The sequence below is a fragment of the Rhineura floridana genome, chromosome 5 (genome assembly GCF_030035675.1).
Source record: "Rhineura floridana isolate rRhiFlo1 chromosome 5, rRhiFlo1.hap2, whole genome shotgun sequence".
In the NCBI taxonomy this organism is placed as follows: Eukaryota; Metazoa; Chordata; class Lepidosauria; order Squamata; family Rhineuridae; genus Rhineura; species Rhineura floridana.
The window spans coordinates 27847240-27871116 of NC_084484.1; the positions used below are offsets into that span (position 1 = coordinate 27847240).

The 23877-nt window shown below is 42.6% G+C and overlaps 1 protein-coding gene across 2 annotated transcripts in view; it reads right to left on the reverse strand.

The window, feature by feature from the left end:
• The window catches only part of HS6ST3 (heparan sulfate 6-O-sulfotransferase 3), a 257355-nt gene extending 236146 nt beyond the window's left edge, over positions 1-21209 (reverse strand). The window contains exons 1-2 of one of the 2 annotated variants that reach the window (XM_061630082.1): positions 20444-21209; positions 19929-20341 (exon numbers count right to left, since the gene is read on the reverse strand). In XM_061630082.1, coding sequence (XP_061486066.1) covers positions 19929-20341; positions 20444-20557 — 527 coding nt within the window. In that variant the 5' untranslated portion in view covers positions 20558-21209. Of the gene's footprint in view, positions 1-19928 lie in introns of both variants that reach the window. The other variant, XM_061630080.1, reaches the window with a different exon arrangement.
• Between the last annotated feature and the right edge of the window lie 2668 nt (positions 21210-23877).

Genomic DNA, 23877 nt, shown 5'->3' on the forward strand with positions numbered 1-23877 from the left:
TGAACAGCAACATTTCCATGTCATTGCAGAAGCAGCCATTACCTGGATTTTTTTCTGTACGTGATAATGTTTCTTACCAAATTCTAACAATCTTTCAATCATAAAAAAATTGGTTTATTTCAACATTCTAGGAAGAATTTGTTTTTTAAAAAACATTTTGGTTATAGATATTGAATGCATTGCACAAATCTTGACATAACAAACTAAATCTGCCTGAAACAATTTTTTTCTTCTTTAGAAATAGTAACTGAATCTGAGCTTTTCTAAGATGCACTAGAGTGTAAAGCTACACTACTGCTCTACCTCATCTCTCTGAGTGTAATGATTACTCTTGCAAGAATTAAGTCAGTCGAGAAAGCTTCAGGCAATGATATTTTAAAGCTGAGCTTCTAGCATAATGACATAGAGTTACTTAAGTTCACATCTAAAAAGTAAAGGTGCCCCCGCACTTGTAGTGCGAGTCGTTTCCGACTCTTAGGGTGAAGTCTTGTGACGTTTACTAGGCAGACCATATATGTGGGGTGGGATTGCCAGTTCCATCCCCGGCCTTTCTTTACCCCCCAGTATATGCTGGGTACGCATTTTACCGACCACGGATGGATGGAAGGCTGAGTGGACCTCGACCCCTTTTACCGGAGATTCAACTTCCTCCTTCCATTGGAATCGAACTCCGGCCATGAGCAGAGCTTCGGCTGCGTTGCCACCGCTTACCACTCTGCGCCACGGAGGATCTTCAGTTCACATCTACCCCTAACTTATTTCAATATATCTAAACATTCAAGAAAACTGCATACAAGTGAATCCTTGATGATGCACTCTCACAAGGGCTTATATACTGCATTAGATTATAAACTTAAAAAAAATAAGATACAAATGGCCTCCAAGTGTGGACAGGGAAGAGGCTTGTTTCTATATTACCTTAAGCTTCAGCAAAGTGTAGATATGCCCCAAGGAGATGGCTAGTGCAGCACTGCTGCCACCCTCTGGCCACTTAATGGACCAAACTGATTAAGGGGGAAAGTATGCCCTCCTTGGTGATTTCATATATGTGTTTAGGAGAGTTTTAAGATAGAGTTAAGAACAACAAAGCAACAATAACAAGAAAACACAAAAAGAGGTACATAAAACAATATCACTGTAATATATGGTATCAAGTCCAGTCTAGGTAGTTACTTCTGTCCTTTTGTGTTTTTTCAGAGATCATCCAAAGCAGTACAAGTTGTCATGAAACTTGCCTGCCTCAGGTTCTTTTTTTCATCCTCTCAACCTATCCTATGTGTCCATTTTTTCCATTAGTGCCAACGTTCACACCTCCTGATACTAGCACTGAAATATAATGGATTCAAGAACTTTCCCATTTTTAGCAATAACCAGTCTTGCAACAATTATCAGAAAGTCACCAAATCTTTATGTATTGCTGTTTTAGATTGATCATCAAATACCAGTAGCATAGTTAATTGAGGATCAAGATGTAAAGATTGCTCCAGAGTTAAGCAATGCTCACACATGATTACCTCATATGAAAAAAGATAACTCTCCCTCCACACTTTGGTGAAAGTGTATTGCTTATTTGACTTAAAGTGTGTGTGTGTGGGGGGGGATGACATACCAGTGCCTGCAAGGGAAGAGGACCATCACCGCCCAGGGAGGGAGAGCCATCTGCCTGCTTTGCTGCTGCCAGGCCCCAGGTGGCGTTTTACGTGGGAAGAAGAACGGTCTTAGAGCTGGCGTTTGGGCGCACAGAATACAGGACTGTGTCTTCTGTGTGGGTTTGAAGTGGATGAATGGGTGTTATATGAGTGTATGTTGTGAGTGAATGTGTATTTTTATGTATATGAGTTTTTTGTATTTATAGTTTATCATGTGCCTCGGGAAGAGATTTTATCATCAAGAGGGGAGACCTGAGGGGGCCCCAATTGCCGTAGTGATGGGTAGAGGGAGGTATGGTGATATGAGAGGGACGTGCCAGGTAAGGAGAACGCAGCCCAGACATGTAGTGGCTGTGCCGCGTTCTGGTCCTTCTCATACCCGCAGGGTTGTTGGTTGTCCTATCAGCCAACTCTCAGATCTCCAGTTGCTGCTTTTTAATGCCAGATCGGTACATAATAAAACGTCCCTCGTCCATGATTTGATTATGGACGAGGTGGCCGATCTGGCATGTATAACCGAGACCTGGGTGGGCGAACAGGGAGGAGTTAGTCTGTCCCAGCTCTGCCCACCGGGGTATCTGGTTCAGCATCATGGTAGATCTGAGGGTCGGGGAGGGGGGGTCGCTGTGGTCTATAAGAGTTCCATCTCAGTCACCAAGCACCATGTCCATGCAATCACTGGTCTGGAGTGTTTGCACCTTGTGCTGGGCCAGAGGGACAGACTGGGAATCCTTTTGGTGTACCGCCCACCTTGCTGCCCAATGGCTTCCCTAACTGAGCTGACGGAAGTGGTCTCGGAGATACTGTTGAGATCCCCCAGACTATTAGTACTGGGAGATCTCAACATTCATGCTGAGGCTACTTTGTCTGGGGCAGCTCAGGACTTCATGGCCGCCATGACAACCATGGGGCTGTCTCAATATGTTAGTGGCCCAACACATACATTGGGGCATACTCTTGACCTGGTCTTTGCTACTGGACATGGGGATAGTGATCTGGATGTGGGGAGTTTTACATCTCTCCCGCTGTCATGGACAGATCATTGCTTGCTGAAGTTTAGACTTTCAGTAGCCTTTTCCCTCTGCAAGGGTGGGGGACCTATTAAATTGGTCCGCCCCCGGAGACTAATGAATTTTGAAGGTTTTCAAAAGGCTCTGGGGGTTTTTCCGGCTGATAAGACTGGCGCTCCTGTCGAAGCCCTGGTCGATCTGTGGAATACAGAGATGACCCGGGCTGTTGACACGATCGCTCCTGCGCGCCCTCTCCTATGTAGAGCTCATACAGCTCCTTGGTATACTCCGGAGCTGAGAGCGATGAAACAAGACAGGAGGCGGCTTGAGCGGAGATGGAGACGAACTCCCGACGAATGCAATTATGAGCTGGTTCGTGCTTCTACTAAGCTCTATGTAGGAGCGGTGAGGGCGGCAAAAAACCAACATTTCGCCGCCACTATTCAGTCATCTCTCTCACGCCCACGGGAGCTTTTTAAAGTGGTTCGTGGCCTACTTCATCCAGGCCTACAAGACACGGCAGATACATCGGTAGCTCGATGTAATAAATTTGCTGAACACTTCCAGCACAAGATCTCATGCATTCGCCGGGACTTAGACTCCTATTTAATAGCAGTTAATCCTACTGAGGTGTCCAGAGCACAGTCTTGTCATGTTTTGTTGGATGAGTTTCAGTTCGTTCAGCTCGAGGACGTGGACAAGGTGCTTGGACAGGTTCGTGCGACCACTTCGGTACTGGATCCTTGCCCCTCTTGGCTAATTAAAACTAGCAAGGAAGGAACAGTTGGCTGGGCCAAGGAAGTGATTAATGCCTCTTTACGAGAGGGAGTGGTCCCTGGCTGTCTGAAAGAGGCGGCAGTGAGACCACTCCTGAAAAAACCTTCCTTGGACCCAGAAGATGTCAGCAGCTACAGACCAGTAGCCAATGTTCTGTTCCTGGGCAAGATCCTGGAACGTGTGGTTGCTGACCAGCTCCAGGCGCTATTGGATGAAACCAATTATCTAGATCCATTTCAATCGGGGTTCAGGCCTGGTTTTGGCACTGAGACAGCCTTGGTCGCCCTGTTTGATGACCTATGTCGGGAGAGAGACAGAGGGAGTGTAACTCTGTTGATTCTCCTTGACCTCTCAGCGGCTTTTGATACCATTGACCATGGTATCCTTCTGGAGAGGCTTGCGGAATTGGGAGTTGGAGGCACTGCTTGGCAGTGGTTCCGCTCCTACTTAGCGGGTCGTCTCCAGAAGATAGTGCTTGGGGAACATTGCTCGACACCGTGGGTTCTCCAATGTGGGGTCCCGCAGGGCTCGGTTCTGTCTCCCATGCTTTTTAACATTTATATGAAGCCGCTGGGGGCGGTCATCAGGAGTTTTGGAGTGCGTTGTCATCAGTATGCTGATGACACGCAGCTCTACTTCTCCTTTAAATCTTCTTCAGGTGAGGCAGTCGACGTGCTGAACCGTTGCCTGGCTGCGACAATGGACTGGATGAGAACTAACAAACTGAGACTCAATCTCAAGACTGAGATGCTGTTGGTGTACGGGTTCTCTGATCGGATGGTGGATATATACCCTGTCCTGGATGGGGTTACACTCCCCCTAAAGGAACAGGTGCGTAGTCTGGGAGTCATCTTAGACTCTTCCCTCACACTTGAGGCTCATGTAGCCTCAGTGGCCCGGAATGCGTTCTACCAACTTCGGTTGGTAGCCCAGCTACGTCCCTATCTGAGTAAGGAGGACCTCTCATCAGTGGTATATGCTATGGTAACCTCGCGTCTGGACTACTGCAATGCGCTTTACGTAGGGCTACCTTTGAAGACGATTCGGAAGCTACAGCTAGTGCAAAATGCGGCAGCCAGACTGCTAACAAGAACTAAGCGGTCTGAGCATATAACACCTGTGCTAGCCCGTTTGCACTGGCTTCCAATATGCTTCCGGGCCAGATTCAAAATGTTGGTACTTACCTATAAAGCCTTATACGGCGCGGGACCACGATATCTGTCGGAACGCCTCTCCCGATATGAACCGGCCCGTACACTACGGTCTACTACGAAGGCCCTCCTCCGGGTTCCGACTCATAGGGAAGCCCGGAGAGTGGTGACAAGATCTAGGGCCTTCTCAGTGGTGGCCCCCGAACTATGGAATGGTCTCCTCGAGGAGGTGCGCCTGGCGCCGACACTATCATCTTTTCGGCGCCAGGTTAAAACCTTTCTCTTCTCTGAGGCATTTTAATTCCTGTTAATTGTAAATTATTATATTTTGATTTTAGACTGTACAGTTTTGTGTTATTTTTATTGTATTTTTAATGTTCACCTCCCAGAGAGCTGTTGCTAGTCGGGCGGTATATAAGCTTAATTAAATAAATAAAAATAAATAAATAAAATAAATAAATAAATACCAGCAGAATACCAGATTTAAAATATTCTCTCTGACTCTAGGAGACCTCCTTGGTCATTTATTTATTTCTCTTTCAGATACAAATATAAAAGGTACTTATGTTATAACATTGTTTTGATTGTTTGTGCACACCAAACTCTTCATATCCATTTAGTACAATGCTACTTTGCACCTCCCATGGGACAGATTAGCTAAATTTGCTAAGCCCCCCCCAATCCAGTGTGTTTTTATTTATGCTTCAAGATTATTTTTAGAGAAAAAAAACCAACACAATGAGATGTGCTAGTTTTTCTTGTAACATCACTGTTCAATATACACTGAACGCTCCAGTTCTTATATCACATAAAACAGAAACCAAACTAATATATATAAAATTTTGCCAGCCTCCTAACATCAAACACTGTATCATCTGTGTGTATCTCAGGGAGACAGCTACTTTCAAAAGCAACAGGACAGGCAGAACATATTACATCAAACAGAACATTACCTTTGGTCCTGCAATATAATTTATGTCACCGAATGCAAAAGATCAGGATGTCATATCCAGTACGTAGGAAAAACTACAACTGATCTACGCACACGCTTCAGAAATCACAAATCAGCAATCTTGACAAAAAAAAGTGGAGCAACCAGTTGCAAAACTTTTCAATACAATCTGCTGGACTTTTCTATAACAGCTATAGAGATGCCAACAGATCCAGCAGCAATGACTGAGAGGGAGAACTTTTGGATTTATTCTCTGGACACATTGGCATCACATGGCCTGAACCTGGAGGACAGTACCAGCATCACTGAGCTTCTGCAAAGGAAGCCCCTCTGAGCATTCCATCCTTAAAACTCTATAACTGCCACCTTGGTAACAAGTGGCCCACCTTAACTGTAAACTAAAATAAATTTTAAATCATACTAGATATGACATTTGTCTGTAGTCAGTAGTGGATTAGCTGACATTGCTTAGTTGCCTACTGTTCAGTTGCCCTGCTCAATGTCTTCACTACGATATATACCAAAGTTAATCAAATCTAGATACTACTAATACCTGCTCTCTACGCCAACAAAAAGCAAACAAAAATAAATCTGCACCCAGACAATCTAATTGTGGGCCAAGAAAAGCAGAATTCTGCAACCTATATGAATGATTAAAATTGAGCCAATTACGTAATTTCTCCTATTTACCATAATTACAAAATACTTTGCTTAATTTATTCCATGGAGCTGCAGATACAGCAGTGCCATCCCAGCCACTGAAACTCTTACTGAGCCAATCCTCTGGCTTCTGAGATTTCAGCAGTTGTCCATACACTTTGAATGTGCCCATGTCCACATCTGAACTTTTTCTGCACTCCCATGGAATTGCAGCATGCCCCCGCAACCCTGATAGAAGCTGCCCTAACTAGAATAGATAGAGAAATCTGAGCTATTTTCTAGATTTTTTTGTACAAGAGCAGAACTCAGTAGATTGCCCTTCTTCTAAACAGTGAGACTTAAATAATGAATCATACAGCTTCCAGGGATGAACCACACAACTTCCAGAGATGCCAAATTGATTCTTGGTTATCATTATTTTTGTTTAGTGTAGTAGTTGCTTCAGGTCAGCTGCTGGTCAAATAAACATGAATCCATAGCAGTCATGTAGGCAAGACCTCAACCTCCAACTTTTTAAGATGAAGTATAAAAAAAACCCTGAAAAAAAAGCAACTTTTGACTGCAGATTCAGAACGTCAGTGTAGAAATATTCTTTTGTTAAATTCACATCTCCACAGTGTGAAACACCCCTGCCCAAGCTAGCATATTAACTTTGCTTGATAGACAGAGTCATCTGATGATGTTTGGGGGAAGGAGGGAATTCCATTCTTTTCACGGCATGAAGGGCATGTTTTGAATATTGACTTATAAAAATAAAATTTTGTTTTATGTATACTGACAGCAGTAATGTACCACCTGCATTGGAAAATCACGACTACATGAGATAGACTTTACTTCCTGCTAAAGAATCTCTGGATGAGTTCAGATAATTCATTTTCCCCCCACTGCACACTGAGGTCTCTATGAGGCTGTGTCTTCTGATGTGTCCTTCATATGTGAGGCCCATAGATCTCAGAAAACTATGCGAACTGCTTCTGCAATGAATTTATAAATACATCACTCTACACCCTTAATGATGGATACCAAACAGGTTTTTTAAACTGCCCACACATTCCTCGTCACAACTGGTTTAATCAGTGGCCCATCTTATCACTGAAGAGAGTGATGGTGTGCATGTGTATATACCCCCGCCCCACAGTCAGCTAACCACTCCATAGCCAGCATAGAAATGCAACAAACTGCAGGGGTGTGGGGCCAATCTGGATTAAGATCCTGGTACAGGTGTAGGGCTACTTTCACCTATTGCCTCCCTTTGTGATCCCAATCCAGATTTGGGGAAGGCACATCTATAATTTTCATTTTTAAAAACCTCCCATTCACTCCAGTGGAAGGTTTTCCCCAATACAAACTGCAGACACAGGGGGCCAATCTGCATTGAGACTAGCAGGTGACAAAGGGTTAAAAGCCCTTGCTCCCACACCACTATCCTGATCAAGACTCTCACACCTGCAATTTGCTTTTGGGGAAAACACTCCCATTTACTCAATTTGAAGGTTTTAAAATGCAAATTGCAGGCGGTATGCATGTATGAGTGAGAGAATATAAATGGATGGAACATCTTTCTCTCTCTCTGTTGTGTATGTGTGAATGATAGATGGATGTGATGTGTATATGAGAGAGTGCCCACTTTTAGGTCCAACCCCCAACATATTGCCCTTGAGGGAACGGGGCCCTCAGAGAAGGCACCCCCGCTCTCACAATTCATCAAATAGAGGGAATGCCTTGAGGCTGGTGTTATTCCTGGACATTATCACAATTTGACCTTTAGCAGAGATGGGTGAGATCTCTCTGGATAGGGTTAGAAATGAAATGAACTATTTCCCCCAAAATTGAAAAATAATATGGATAATTTCCAGACCAATCTGAATGTGCTAACTTTTCCTGACAAAGAATAATTTCTGCTGGTTTGCATAAAGGGTTGTTCTGAAGAGCTTTCCTGGTACAACTGCTGTAAGGAGGCAAGAGTGAGCAATCAAGTTTGGGGGGGGGCTGTTACCCAGAGGGTCCTCAGTGGGAATTGGGCTCTTGCCCCCAGTCCATTTCTTCTTTCACAACATCCCCAATGCATGGTAATTAAGACAACACTGCATGGCTTTGTATAGGAGACTGTTTTCGAAACTTCAGGAGGGGCAAAAATCCGTTTCTGGCAGTGGTCCTCTTGCATCAAGGTTGTCCTGTGTGTGAGCTTTTGCCCCACAGTCAGTTTCCACTTGGGGCAGCCCTTCCAAGCAGCCCCTATGCAAACCAGTGGATATGTTTCTGTTACTTCACATACAGGACTATTTTGAAGAGCTGCTGCAGTAAAAATACTGCTTGGGGGGCTAAAAGCCCACCTTCATAAGGAACCATTGGGGCAAGAGGGCCACCTGCAAGTATGGGCTTTTGCCCCAGTAGCAATTTTACCAGAGGCAGCTCTTCACACAGGATATAATCTAGGAAATCTTCTCAGATTTGGATTTTAATCCAATACAAGAATTCAGGGCCTTCTAACGCTCGACTTTTCTTGGAGGCAAGCATTACCAAATCCTGAATCTTATTTCCAGGACAGAGCCTATTGAACTTTGCTGGCATCTCCAAACTTAGGGTGCTGCAGTAGCAACCATATAACTTTTCAGCTGGCTTCAATAAATCAAACTCCTAAACTTAAACTGGTTTACTCAGAAGCACCTCTAAGTACATGTGCTTAGATCCACTTTAAACACAACAGGAAACTGATGGGCGATCAAACAAGCTTTTCCTATTGCATCTGGCTTTTAAGATGAACCAACAGGAGATGCCTGCAAGTTTGTCAAGCACATTTCCCACTGTCTTCTCTTCTTCTTCCTTCCCAGTTTAAAGCTTTCTAGACTCAGACAGCTGTAAAGTTAAAATAGCAGCATCTGAGGACTGGATAGGCATCTCTGATAGGCGGTCAGCTGGCAACATTCCTCAGGTGAGAGCATCTATGTATATGTGGCCTGCCAATTGACATGTGTTAATTTTTGAAATGAAAAACAAAGATTTTCACAATTCTGCATAAATGGTCATATCTCACAGTTCACGGCTCATTCTGATCTATGTTAAGTCCAGGTAGAACAGGAATAAACCCAGGATGGGATGCATTGGGACAGACTTCTTCCCTATTAATAATATATTATCAGGTCTTATTCAATTCATCTAATATTTGACTGCTTTCAACAGTTTCTGTTTACCCCCATAATTGGTAAAAAAATGAAAGAGACCGTACTAAGAAAAACAAATGTAGAAAGAATAATGAGGAAGGTAGATAAGTAGTGAAACTGACAGAAAATCAACAAAGAATGGGTGAAATCCAACTGTGTCCAAAGACCAGGCGAACAGACATTGTTGGTGGAATGGATTTCCAGTGTACCCTGCGGGGCGGGGGGAAGAGAAGGAAAGTGCTGTGATGCTGGATATCAGCCAATGAAAGAACCTTTTCTGAAGACACTTTGGGTTGCTTCCAGCAGGGTCAACAAGAGTGGGGGCAAGCCAGTAAAAATTACTGGGGCCCGGCAGTCCGGAAAGGGCCCTGGGGCCTGACTATGTTGCATATGTTTTTGTCTTTCTCTGTAGTATCATTATTTGTCAATTGTTTTTGACATCCATTGCAAAATCGGTGAATTTCAAAGAAAATAATAATGATATAAAAGATTAAAAATGTAAAGATGTTTAGCCGGTCCGCCCTTGCTGGGGGGCCTCCAAAAACAATTTTTACCAGGGACCGAACCTGCTCTCAGAGGCCCGGGCTTCCAGAGCATTTTTATATTGAGCCATACTTTACCAAATGGCAAAAAATCATTTGATTTCCTTAATAAATAGACGTCTGCATTACAAAGTGTGTTATTTTTTCAAATGTATATCTCACCCACTTGTTTTCAAATCTCTCTTGGCAGAACTGTAGGAATGAACTTGAGGGGAGAAAAACCAAGCACAAAGCAGCCTGAAAAGGAAGTTAAATGCCATGTTCACTGCTATAGAGTAATCTTATATATTGTTATGGTTCAGTAGACAAACAAAGAAGAACAGATTTCTAAATATCCATTTTTAAAACATAGCTTGAAAGATCTCAATAATCCCAACAGGAAAGGCTTTCACTACTTTGGGCATATTTAGTAAATCAAGAGGTATTATTTAAAAGCAGTCTGACTTTATGCAACTGTTCAACAGCTGTGTTGTTGATGGTCTTCAAATCTGTCAGTATTTGCATATATAGAACTGAATCGGATTTACACCTGGACATGCAATGAAACACATCCTTTTATGCAACATATAGTGTCCAAAAGGATGTCTTAGTAATCCAAAACACCTTTTTGTTACTAAAGACAAGTGATTTAAAAGTATACAAGTTTTGTGTAATGCTGATTGTCATCAATAGCCCTTTTTATTGTTTTCATAATCCATTTATTGCAAAGCAATAAAAGCAATAAATTATAGTTTTCCGTGCCTGAAAACATTATAGGAGCAGTCATCACTGAAAAACGTCATACTGATATGACAAACTAAATAACCTCAAGGGGCTCATGGACTAGGGACCTCATTTTATAACTCATTTGTTTAGCAAATGAAACACAAAACACTGCTTTCTTTTCCCCTCTAGAAGCAATACTGTTCTACAAGCCTCACACACATAATGGAAGAAAGTAATGGAGTGAGATAATCCTCGCATTATTTCTGAGGCTGAAATCACTGGAGTTTGCCATGCATTTCAGACAGTAAAAATGAAGACCATTAAATCTGTGAAAGCAAATAAACATCTAAGCTTTTAATGAAGTGTTACAAGCCACAGTTTATTTCTTAGGAATCATTTTTTAAAGTCAGAACCTCCTAGTCAAGCCATTGATGACATTAGGAAATTAGTGCAACTAAGAATTTAGCCAGAGCACTTTTGCTTTTGAAGAAAGTAAATATTTTAAGACCTTATACATACAGAAATAGCGGCAGGGCATTCTCCACACAGAAATAAACGTTTGAGGCTTAATTTGAGCCAGGACACAACCAGAAAAAATGTGAAGCAGGTTCTGTATCGATACCTCCTAGTAAAAGCTCAGTCTTTTGTAGAATATTTTCAAATGTTAACTCCATATGGATACATCCAGTGTCTTACATAGTGACAAATTCTAGACCAGCTGCTGTGTTAAGTCTGTCATACCAAAACCAACAAACGAACAATTTGTGTCATAGGTTTCCTTCTGGGCCATAACCGATGTGGAATTGGAATTTAACCCATTCCTCTACTGCCACAGTCCTGGAGAAAGATGATGATATTTGCATTGGGAAGAGAAATGTGTATCTTATGATATCTATGCCATTTTAAACTTTCTTAAACAATAATCAAAATGAATACAGGCATGTATAATACTAAACAACTTTTCTGCTAGTGCTTCATTTTAAATGTGTGCCATTCTAAAAAAAATAGATTCTATTATTTTATGCAGTCATTTTTATTCAAAATTTATTTCATTTCCTTCACATCCAACTAAATCATACTCAGAGTAGACCCACTGACTTAATTCTATTGATTTCAAGGGTGTACTCTGAGTGTGACCAACAGATATGTTTGAACACAATTGGTTGCTATTAAACTATTAAATAAAATACAGTAGGGCCCCACTCATACGGCGGGTTACGTTCCAGACCCCCGCTGAAAAGTGGAACTCATTGAATAGAATGGTGCACAACGCCCAAAAACTGCTGTAAAAGGGAACAAGCGCCGTATGAGTGGGTCTTTAGTCTAATTGCATCTAATTGAGACCGCTGCATTAATGAAGCGCCATAAAGTGAAACACTGTAAAGCAAGGCCCTACTGTATGTCAAATCTTGAATGAAAGTATTAAGTTTTGCCTTTTGCTCTGACATAACTCATTAATTTAGCCATAAAATTTAGTGCCATAAGTTCTCAAACTATTGGAGCAATCATAATTTTAATATGCAGCTAAAATTGAATTAACGTAATTCATTGTAGTGTGGAATGCGTTGATAGAACAAGTTTTAAAATGCTAAGGCTTTAAACTGGAACATTCATTTCCCCCAGATTGTAAATAATAAATGAATAACCATGGAAGCCCTAGTAAATATCCTATCCTACTTAACCGATGATCATATCCACAATCACCTTACACTGTTTGCCCATAGAAATGCTTTAGAAAGAGAAAAATGTATTCTATGAATCTGCTCTGTGATGTTCATTCATCTGAGTAGCGCAGGACCTTTGATCATTCTCTCTCTCTCTCTCTTCTGGCTAGTAAAAATTGTATGCATATGAAATTTTGCAAAGTATTAAGGAAACACTTTCTGAAACAGCCCAGATGAAGCACATGAGAAGTTTCCAAAATAGCCCCAGAACATAAGTGTCAAAGTACCATAGATCCCACACATTTCTCTGCAGAACAAAGCATCTGCCTCTCCAATCAATTGTCCTAACCTACCATCCGGTCCCCACAATCTGTGAAATTCAGGCTATGCCTTGACAAGCATCTAAAGTTTAACACAAAGGGAAACAGACAATATTAAGTGGAAATGTAAAGCCCACATTTCTGAATGCAACAGGGTGCTGTGGAATTAGTAAAGTTGATAGCATTGGGAACACCACATGGAAGTATACAGCAGTTGTTCCCAAGCTTTTTTCCCTCATGGACCACTTGAAAAATGATGAATTGTCTTGGCAGACCACTTAATGATTTTTCTGCCTGTTGTAGCAATTGTAATGTACTCTGCTAGATGCTGTATGATTTTTAACATTTTTATTGTACTACAATTTGTGCTTCACAGAATTCAAATTGTAATACAATATGAGGAATAAAAAGCCATAAAAATACAACTAAACAGTATGACTGTTTAATGAAGACCACTTGAATGAAGCTCGCAGACCACATTTTGGGAACCTCTGATATAGGTATATATAAATAATGAGAAAAATCCATTTTAAAATATAGATCTATGCCTGGGAACTAGCAAGATACTTTTGAGATGCCCAAGGCGTTAAGCATGCTGGGTAGAAATTATAACCTTTTTCTTTTGAACAAGTGACACACTATTTCCCTGCCCCCCATTCCATATCACAAAGTAATAATGAAACTGCCCTTAGTTTCAAAGGATATTTGCAATGCATCATGGTCCTTCTGTTTGAGCAACACAAATCCAAAGCTTCCTTGAGAGTGTGGAATTAGTTTTGTGATTCTTGGATCAAGGCACATAAACAAAAAAGAATGTTTAAATTAAGGCTGCCACCTGATTTTAAAAAAAACTGGTTGATTGATCATGTGTACTTCAGTTGACTGGTTTAATCTACATGCATTGGCATCTGAGAAAAACAATAGTACTAAAGGAAAAAAAGTATATTTCCTTTGCTAGCAGATGATGAATGCATTTGGCATCATCTTAGAAAGCATCTAAGATGCCGTCTGCAATCTGTCTTTTTAAAGCACTTGTATTAGAAATATTTTTAAAAAACTGCTGCACAACTGTGCAGCTCTACTGTGGAGTTAGTAAAAATGATTTTAATTTATTAATCAAACCAATGTTGCAGACCTATTTTAAATAAAGGTAGAACATTTTGCATATTGTAATCAATATACAAGTTGGAAAGCAACATTTAAAATAAAAAGAATGTTGTGTTTAATTACCCATTAAAATGTGATGTAACCAAACAAATAGAAACAAAACACATAGAGTGAACAAAAATTAACAGTCATTTATTTATTTCAAAAATAAATGCATGCCTATTTAAGTGAGTGGTGTTCCACTACTATCAGCTTCTAAACTGATTACTTGTGATTATACACTAAACAGGAAAACCCTTACATTTGTTGCTATTTCCTATGCCACTAGCAGCATGGCATATTAACACTACAAAACACTGAATTAAAGCAAATGTTGGGCATTCTGTTGATAGAGCTGATGATATGCCGGATCATAGTTGTAAAGCAGAATTACTACTTGAATAGCATCCAAGTCTTTTATGCAGTTTTCTTTCCCATGCCTGAAAAGTTATCATACGTTAATGAAAACATGGAGAACGACAAACAAGAGCCATACCAGCAGGAAGTGGTGAGTGGAATATAGGGACAGGTAGATAGTGAAAATGAATCCTGGATCCATAGTCAATCCACACTTTTTCTTGGTTTGGAATGGGGACAAACCCAAACAGGGCTACAATATCAGACTCCACTGTTTGATCATTACCTGTGGTCATCCTTTGCTACATGTCACATATAACAGAAGTTGCATATCTGATTCTTCCTGCAATGAGGTTGATATGGAAGTGATGCTGCTGCTATCTTGACTTGAATGTTTTATTAGTATGGGCTACAAAATTAGATTGTTCACTAGAAGGCTCAAAAGTTCTCGATTTTGACTTCTGAAAGCCACTTACTCAGATTGGAGAAATTGGATGATTATGAGTGGAAAACCAGCTGACTGCCCACCACCACTCTGCTTCAACTTTCAGGCTTCCAAGCCTCCTTTCCTTTTCTTTTAATGTTAACACACACCAGAGTGCAATGTCTAGTTTCAGACTTAAAAGTGGAATAGATAAATGTATTAAGAATATATCTGTCAATGACTGTTCGCCATGATAGGTAAACTTCCACATTGAGAGGTTGTGTACCTATGAATACCAGTTGCAGGGAGATAAATATCAGAGAACTGTTCCCATCCTGCTCTGCTTGTGTCGTTCGTGAAAACACCTGGTCGTAAACAGTATGCTGGATTAGATGGGTCCTTGGTTTTATCTGGCAGGGCTTTCATGTTGACATATAAAGATGAAACATGGGTTATGGCTGATGGGAGCAGGGACAATAAAGAAAATGAATTTTTGCTCCAGTGTATCCATTATTGGCACTGAGAACACTTTGCATTGCGAACATTATGCAAAAAAAAAGTGTTTTTTTTAAAAAAAGCGGTTATTTAAGATCACTTGCCAATTGAAGGAGCAGGCATTTTGCTATGTAGTTGCATTTGGCCTCCTGGGGAATAGATGGATACACACATACGTATATATATATATATATATATATACACACACACACACACACACACACACACACACCCTGTATAATACTCAGTCCTGGTAAAATAATCTGCTTCATACCAGCATGTTTGAATGCTAGATAAACATTTTAAAGTAAACAATATTTTATATATTTTTTCCTATATCTCATGTGAATCGACTAGTAGAGCTCCACTTGGGCAGTGCAGGAGGGGCACAGAGTGAACAAGGGTCTAGATCACACAGGCAGCCTACGCTAGTACAGCAGTGTCTCCGATACAGATGTTCAGCCACAACTTGTGGAAGGTGATGGTGATGAGCCACCGGGAATATTACAGAAGAGATGGGCCCAATGAGCACATTCCTAATCTTTGACCCTCATGCAATAGGGAATGTGCAAGAGGGAATGCCCGAACAGGGTTTAGGTCAAAGTAATGTGCAAACTTGAAATGCATATTCATTTTGATATCAAGTTTTATTTTTGTACATCAACTTGCATATTATGTATCAAGCTACATAAAACCAAACAGAACTTGTGAACACATTAGGTATACATGGATCAAGAAGGTGGTTTATGTTTGACAGCTACTGATAAGATCTGTGCTGTTCCTACTGCATTTATAAACTTCCCCTGAGTATTCATTCCCACAAGTTTTAACCGTAACCTAAAGATACTGATAATTTTTCAGGGAATTCTTTAAAATAGAATCCTTCAGTCCACAAAATAGTAATGAAGTGTTGCATCTGTTAGAGGGCTTCCAGAAGAATTTCAGCCTCCTACAAAGAAAACCACTCCTGTGAATATAGTTTTATTACTATACTCATGCTGTAAACAAGAGTGCTGTCATATTGTCCAAACTGGGCCACTGTGTGTAGTACCAATTAGTGTAGCATAATCATAGGGATCATGAGGAACAGAGAATGCTAGACACTTAGATGGCCTTGTCCATCTAAAGGATTTATAAGTTCAAATCAGTACTTTGAAGTGTCTAGTATATTAGAAATGGACAGCGCAGATGCTGGATCCTGCCTGGAAGGGGGCAGAGCATCATTTGGAATGGTAAAGAGCCAACCTTGATTAGTGAAGCATATTCTTCAAGCATTACTATAGAATACAGACCTACTATGTAGACACATCATAGCCAGCACAACATTTGAAGAAGCTATTGTTCACATTTTACACTAAATATTCACTATTGAAAAAGAACAATCAATACTAAGCCACTTACATGCAGCAGTATGCTCCAGATTGTATAGCAAAATCCTGAAATTTGGATCACAGCAACACAATACCTTTAGTTTATTTCTCAACACAGAATATGTAAATTCGAACACAGTGTTTTTAGTTCTTTTTGGATATCATTTCAAAACTAGATTTCTTGATGCATTTTACACAAAAACATGAGTCTACATCCAAGTCAGTACGTGCCCAAGCAGAATTGCCTAGAACCCTTTGGTCTAGTCCTCTGGGTGCTTCTATGCTGATTCTCTGCTCCAAAGCCTAGTTTCATACCAAAAGGAGCAGAAAAAACATGTCCAGTGCCTGTCCCTGCATCATCTGTAGTGGTTGGGAGGCCTCAGATCCACTTTCCAGCCTGAAGTTCTTTAAGAGAAAAATGATCAATGGGTTTTCTGACTAACTGGTGTTTGCTCACAGCTTCCTCTCTGATCCCTCCAGCTCCCTCGTTCCATGCACTCCTCAGCTTTGCTCTGAAGTCACTGTAGCAATATTCAAAGATTTTCAAGTCATGTTTTGCTTTTTGAAGATAGTTACTTGTTGCTACCACAGGACATGGCAGTCCAATGGTGAAGCTCCAGAGCTGTGAAGAAGTTAAAATAGTAAACAACTCTGACACCCTGTAAATTGAAAATAAGCAAACCTACAAACGATGACCCACACCTCGCCCTCTATCAGCTTTTTTGTTTCACTTATAGTTGTTACGGCAGTTTGTTGTATTGATCTATGCCAAAACTCAATAATTTTTTTTTAAAAAAAATAGCAAAACAACTTTGAACTTAAATTATTGCCATGGCCATCATGGTTTTGCACAAGATGCTCTATCCCATATTTAAAAAAATTCAGAGAGCTGAGAATGCACGAAAGTAGAGATTAGGAGGAGCCACAGAGAAACATACACAGCTAGCTAGTATCCTGATTCTATAATCAGGGCATACACCTAAGCTATTCCTTTTCAACTTAAAATGTACTTGTTGCTGCTGATAAAGGTTTTATTCTGCCGTCTTTTTACAATTATACTGTCCCATATTCAATTTCCTTTAGTTGTGACCTATAACATTCACTTCAGTGATTCAGTGACGAAATATCCCATTTTTTCCTATGCCATTATCACTAACCCCAACAGAAGGGAATCCTGGGTCTAGTCTGCATGATATCCTTTCATCCTGCAAAGCCAGAATTCAACCTTAGTATGGAAATCCAACTAAAGAAAGGGAATAGCAAAGAAACATGTACCATCATTTTGTTGTTCCTGTAACAGGCACTTGCGTTCTTTTCTAAGAAGATAGGAGCTGCCTTAACTCTATCTAGCTCAGTATTGTCTACTCTACAGTAAGAGTGGAGAAACTGTGATCCTTCAGATGTTATCCATCTATAGTGCCCATAATCCCTGACCGTTGCCCATGCTGACTGGGACTGATGGGAATTGGAGTCCAACAGAACCTGGAGAGCCACAGGCTCCCCACCCTGATATACAATGACTAGCAACAGCTTTCTAGTGTTTTAGATAGGAGTGCCAGCAGTTGAACTTGGGATCTCATACATGCAAACCATAATTTACCTTAGGAAATATTGTTGCTCTACGTATTTCTACATATTTCTCCAAAGGCAATGTGCCACTTTATCGCTTATTTAAATTGATGTTCATATTTATAAACTGCCTAACTCTCTCATTTAACTATGTCATCATCTTAAGGTCTCCTGCTCTCCCCAGCCCTCAAAGGCTTACAGACACTTCTACCAAGGGGATGAAACAGACTGCAATCACTCCTGCAGAACTTGTCTCACAAATCTTAGCTATAAAAAGGATTTTAAAAAACGGGGGGGGTGTCTTTGCTTTTGCACTTTACCTAACATGCCACCAAAGAACTCAGTTGGACTTTTCAAGCAAACACTAATAAGAAAATTTGGTTCCAAACTCAGAAGAGAGATCAGGTGGTTAGGGAAACTCCTACATATCACTACATAGGACACAAGCTATTTTAAAGAAATGTACCAAAGCACAAATAAAATAGGCCTCAACAAAAGACTTCCCACTAAATTATCAGAGCTCAACTGCAGGAACAAAGTGCACAGAATTTCTGATCTAGATGAACTACTGAGAAAAGTAGTTCCCAAAACATTTCAAAACAAGATTAGTTGTCTAATGGTAAAGTCTGCTGTAGTCCACAATGTTCTTGAAGTATATTGAAATGGAGTTTCAAAACCTGAGTCAATGTTTTATTAACATACTTTTGTCAAATCCTGTAAATTTTAAATCACCAAATTTAATTCTGATTACTTAATGTGCACTTACACAGGAGGCTATAGTTTTAACTTGTATGTAAGTGAGAGGAAACCTGTGGCCCTCCTGATGTTGTTTGAACTACAACACCCACCATCCCTGATCGTTGGCCATGCTGGCTGGAGCTGATGGGAGATGTAGTCCAACAACATCTGGGGGGCCATAGGTTCCCAATCCCTCTTGTCATGTTTCCAGTTAAGCCATGATATCAACAGATGGTGAAAAACATACCACCCAATCTAATGTATGTTTGCTGAGAAGTGTGGATATAATTGCAATCCTAATATTTCAAAATAACAAAAATAACCTCTTGTCAGTATCCAGTTAAAAAGATGTTAAGCCTACATATATTAGCACTTTCTACCCAAATCAGACACAAGCCAGAAAATCAGTTTATGAAGGAAAACAAATCTGCAGGATACTTCATCAGCAGATACAATATCTGTGTAGCAAAACAGTCATGTGTGGAGCGAAATGTGGTTATGTGAATTGGCCATCACTTTTCAGTAACTTTGCAACAGCATGGTAACTGTGGGTTGAGATACTAAGCTGAGTGAGTAGAAAATTGGGTTTTTTTCCAGCTACCAAGCTCCTCACAGGGTTATTTAGAACTCTACACATGTCAATATACTGTTCTACATATAATAATTAGAAGCTTATCCTATGCATCAACTCAAATGCACACTGCATCACTCCACCAGTGCTGCAAATTTCAGGCAGCTTCTCATCCAACATGAACCACCACCACTCACCTTTGAGTTAATACACAACCTGCCATTTGAACCCATACTTCTTGAGATGAGAAACTTGTGGGTTTTTTCTTCTTCTTCTAAAATTCCATAAAGTGATGCCATGGGGAATACTTATCCCAGATGTCAGAAACTAATGTGAAGCCTATTATCATAAATAGCTGTGAGCCTGATTACCTATGATAAGTTAAGAAGTAGGATGATTTAACTGCATACCGGTTAAAAAAGACTCCAAGCACAGAACCTCCAAACTGCTACTCTTATTCAGGTCTTCAGTGTGCCACAGAAGACTTATAAACCAGGTAGGCTAATAAAAATGTCTAAGCTAGTTCTTTTTGATGAATTTGCAAGGCTGGTTGAAGTCGGCTCTTATGCTGGGGGCCTGCGACTCGCTATCTGCTGCCTCTCCCGTCCCTTCCCTCTTATTCTCTAATGATCACTCTCCAGAGCAGCCAGCTGAGCAGGAGACTAACCTGAGGGTGCGGTTGGCGGGGCAGCCCCCCCTGCGCTCCATAGCGGCGGGCACGCAGCTGGTGAGCTCGGTCCAGTCCGCATGCAGCCCGCAACTCCAGCCGGTGGAGAAGCGCGAGAAGAGCCACGTGTCCCCCTTGTCTCCTCCGCCGGCGCCGCCTTCTCCTGCTCTGGGCCGGTGGCAGGTGCACTTCTTCTGCCCGGTGCGGCAGTAGCAAGGCTGCTCCAGGCGGATGTTGCGCACCAGGTGCCTCCCGAAGGTGGTGCCGCCCGTTTTCTGGATGTGCAGGAAAACCATCACGTCGTGGCCCCGCATGTCGAAGTGCACGCGGCGGCACAGCTCTGAGATGCCAAAGAGGAACTTGTGTCCGGACGAGCCCGAGAGGCGAAGGACGAGCCCGGACGCCCCGCTTGGCTCTCGGTGCAGGTGCTGCCTCCGACTGGCCAGGTGCCCTCCGCGCGGGAAAAGGTCCGAGGAGAAGGCGGCACCGCAGGGGGAAGCGGCTGGAGGGGAGGCGACAGGCGCGCTAGGGCACCCTCCGCTGGGACAGGCGTATTGGTAGAGGATGAAGAGAAAGAGCAGCGCCAAGAGTGGCGGGAGCAGGAGCCACCGGCTCAGCCGCTCTTCCATGGTGCCGAGCGCCGGATTCTCTCACCCGCCTGTCTCGGTTGTGGTGGCCCCTTCGTTCAGGCAGCGGGTAACTGCAGCCTGTCCGGGGCACTTCGGCGCTCCAGGACGCGCCGCTGTGGCGGGCGGGCGAGCCGCAACGTCGACAACAAGGGCTGCTGCCTCTCCTTCCCCCACAACCCCATCCCGGGCATTGCAGCTGAAGAACCAAGGAAAGACACCCCCTGTTCCCGTCCCCTCGGAGAGATCAGAGACTGCGCCTCATCCTCTCGCAGATGGTGGTGGTGACGATCGCAATAAGGACATGACTATAGACGGGGCTTGTGGCGGCTCAGTCCCGGCCCCAGCGACCTCCACAGAAAAGCGCCCGGGTGACGTGGCGGCGCGGGGCCGTCCGGTGCTCAGCAGCTGCAGCCCCTCTCTCTCCGCTCCCACCTCCCCGGCTGCGCCGAAAGAAGCGAGGGGGACGGGGCTCCTCTTGCCGCTCCACACCGTGTCGCATAAGGGGAAGAGCCGCGCCCGAGCTTCATGCCTGGACAGTTAGGACGGGAGCATTTTCAAATCTGACTCATAACCGCCGCCTCAGTCCCCAGTGGGATCAATCCCTCCTCGCTGCGGAAAGCGCGAGCGGTACCCATCCGGTGCGATCTCGGCTTTTTTTATCGCTAGCCAGCGTAGTTGTTACTGCCTCTCACTACGTTACCATTCTTTCTTTAGGGGGACGGGGCTTTGCGCACTACTGAGCCAACCACTAAAGGGAAGAGTTTTCGATGCAGCCAATAGCTGAGCTCACCATACCGGCAATGGCAGCCAATAGGAAACCACGGCAAAGCGGCAGGGTGATGTTTGTTTCCCTCTCTCTCTCTCTCCCCCCCGCCCCCGGCGCTTATCGGATTTGTGGCTGACCAATGAATTTGATGTTGTGCAAGCGGGGGAGGCGGGAGGCGGGAAACCGCGAGGTATAGAAGCTGGATCTGCGCACATGGTGGGGATGCTTTTCTTTGTAATTTGCTACGGCTGAAGTAGAAAAAAAGTATGTTTTCAGTGACTGAGTGACGCTGATTCTCCAGCATTCGAAGAAACGGGCACCGTATTTGCAGGAACGTTGTTGGCAGTTGAAGTGGTCCCTTTTGAGCTGTATGGCTCAATCGTACAATTGATATAAGCTTGCTATCCAGGGGGATCTTCAGATAAGTGTCTTTGAAGTGGTACAGAACTAAGTCTGAAGTTTCTGGGACTAGTGTTAGCAATGTGTAAATAGCAAGTTTCAATGATGCATAAAAACTACAGTACTGTGGTTTGCTATCTAGTACACTTTTTTTTTTAGATTGGTGAACAAGACTGTCTCTTAAAGAGCTTTGGTCATCAAGAGAGGTTAAACCTGAATGGACCTTTTAAAGCAGTCAAGATGGGCAAGATAATTCAGGGCACACCTGGGGCACCTTTACACCATACATTTATTCCACTGTTATTTCATTTCAACAGTCATGGCTTCCCCCAAAGAATCCTGGCAAGTGTAGTTTGTGAAGAATGCTGAGAGTTGCTAGGAGATGTGCTATTCCCCTCACAGAGCTACAATCCTCAGAAGAGGGGCTGACTGTAAACTACTCTGACAATTGTAGCTCTGTGAGGGGAATGGAAGTCTTCTGCTCTCGGCACCCTTCACAAACTACACTTTCCAGGATTCTTTGTGGGAAACCATGACTGTTTAAAGGATATAATAGCAGAATAAATGTATGGTGTGAATGTGGCCTTGTTCTGCAAAACTTCTCCAAGAATCCTGGCCAGGTGCTGAGGTTGAACAACTGAAAGGTGTACATAGAGACTTAACAAGAGGAAGGCATGCAGAGTGTCATGGCCCCGTCAGAGGACTCCTCAGATGAGGACGACTCAGGAGTAACAGCAGCAGACCCAGGAGCAGCAGACTCAGAAGGAGACATGGAGGAGCCTCCTGAGAATCCAGCTCCTTCTCACCCTCAGCTGCAGAGCACCCCAGATACAGCAGAGGCCCTGCAGCCAGACACAGACAGTGAACAGGATACTCCCCCCTCACCTGCAGAACGTAGACAGCAGAAGGTCAGGCAGAAGAGAGGCAGGCCTGTCTCCTTAAGGCCCAAACGCTGAGGACTCACACCTGCTGTCAACCTTGCTCTTTATAAGGCACACCTTGGCTGCAGCTTGTTGCTGACTGCAACGTCAGGTGTGGCTTGTGTGTTCCTAGTTTCCTGGCACCCTCTTTCGGACTGACCCCTTGGCACTTGATCCTGGACCTCTACTGACCTCGCTTCTGGACTCCTGACTCGGCAAGTACGCTTCGGACAAGCCTGGCCCTTATCAGATTCCCTCCTCCTAAGACCCGGCAGATTTATGGCCAGACTGCCGGCTAAGGACTTTGCTTCCCTGCCAACCACCCAGGAATTTCCAGCCCCCACCGGCACTGCTGACGCAGTGTAGAATGCCTGAACACCCGAAGAACTGGAGTGCCTTATGGTATAAAGGCCAGAATGGGCCCTTTATAAATAAAAGTGATTCCCAAAACAGTAGAAACAATTGAGAACAATTTTAGAATTGAAATTGTTCCAAAATTATTATATTAGGCCCTTCCCACTCAGAAACTATCCATAACAGAATATAATGACCCACAACACCAAGTTTCAAGCTAGTCAAATGGATCAAATTCACGAGCCACATATGATGAAGGATGTTTCATGCAATAAGCTGCAAACCATCCACAGAAACCACATTCTGATAACTATTCCAGGCAATGAACGGTATTCTAGAAAAAATGCTCACCAACTATCAAGCTGTTCAAACCAATCAAATTCATCAGTCACACATGCAATCGATGCAGTAAGCTAAAAACGTCAACAGAAATTACATGCTGATAACTTATGTGGTCCAGAGAAGTGGTCCGGAATGCCAAATCCTGAGCTAGCTGTATTCATACATCATGCTGGAACAGATGAAAATGTTACAGAAGACAACCCTGCTTCCACAGGAACTGTCTTCTAATACATATTCCAGTCAATAAACAGTATTTAAGAACAGCCCTGAATTCCAACTTTTGAGCTAGCCCAAGTAGCCATTTGCAACCTCTGTGTTTGGTTTGTATGGCTAGCTTGGAAGTTGGTGTACTGAGGTTTTTCTGTGATTTGCTGTTAGAATGTGGCCTCTGGAAGTTTTGTGACTTTCCACATCATACTCATCTTTTCCAATGTGATTTGTGAAAACAGTTCATTTGGTTAGCTCAGAAGTTGGTGTTCTCTGCCTTTTTTCCAGAATACCATTTATTGCCTGTACTGGATATTAAAATATGCTTTTTG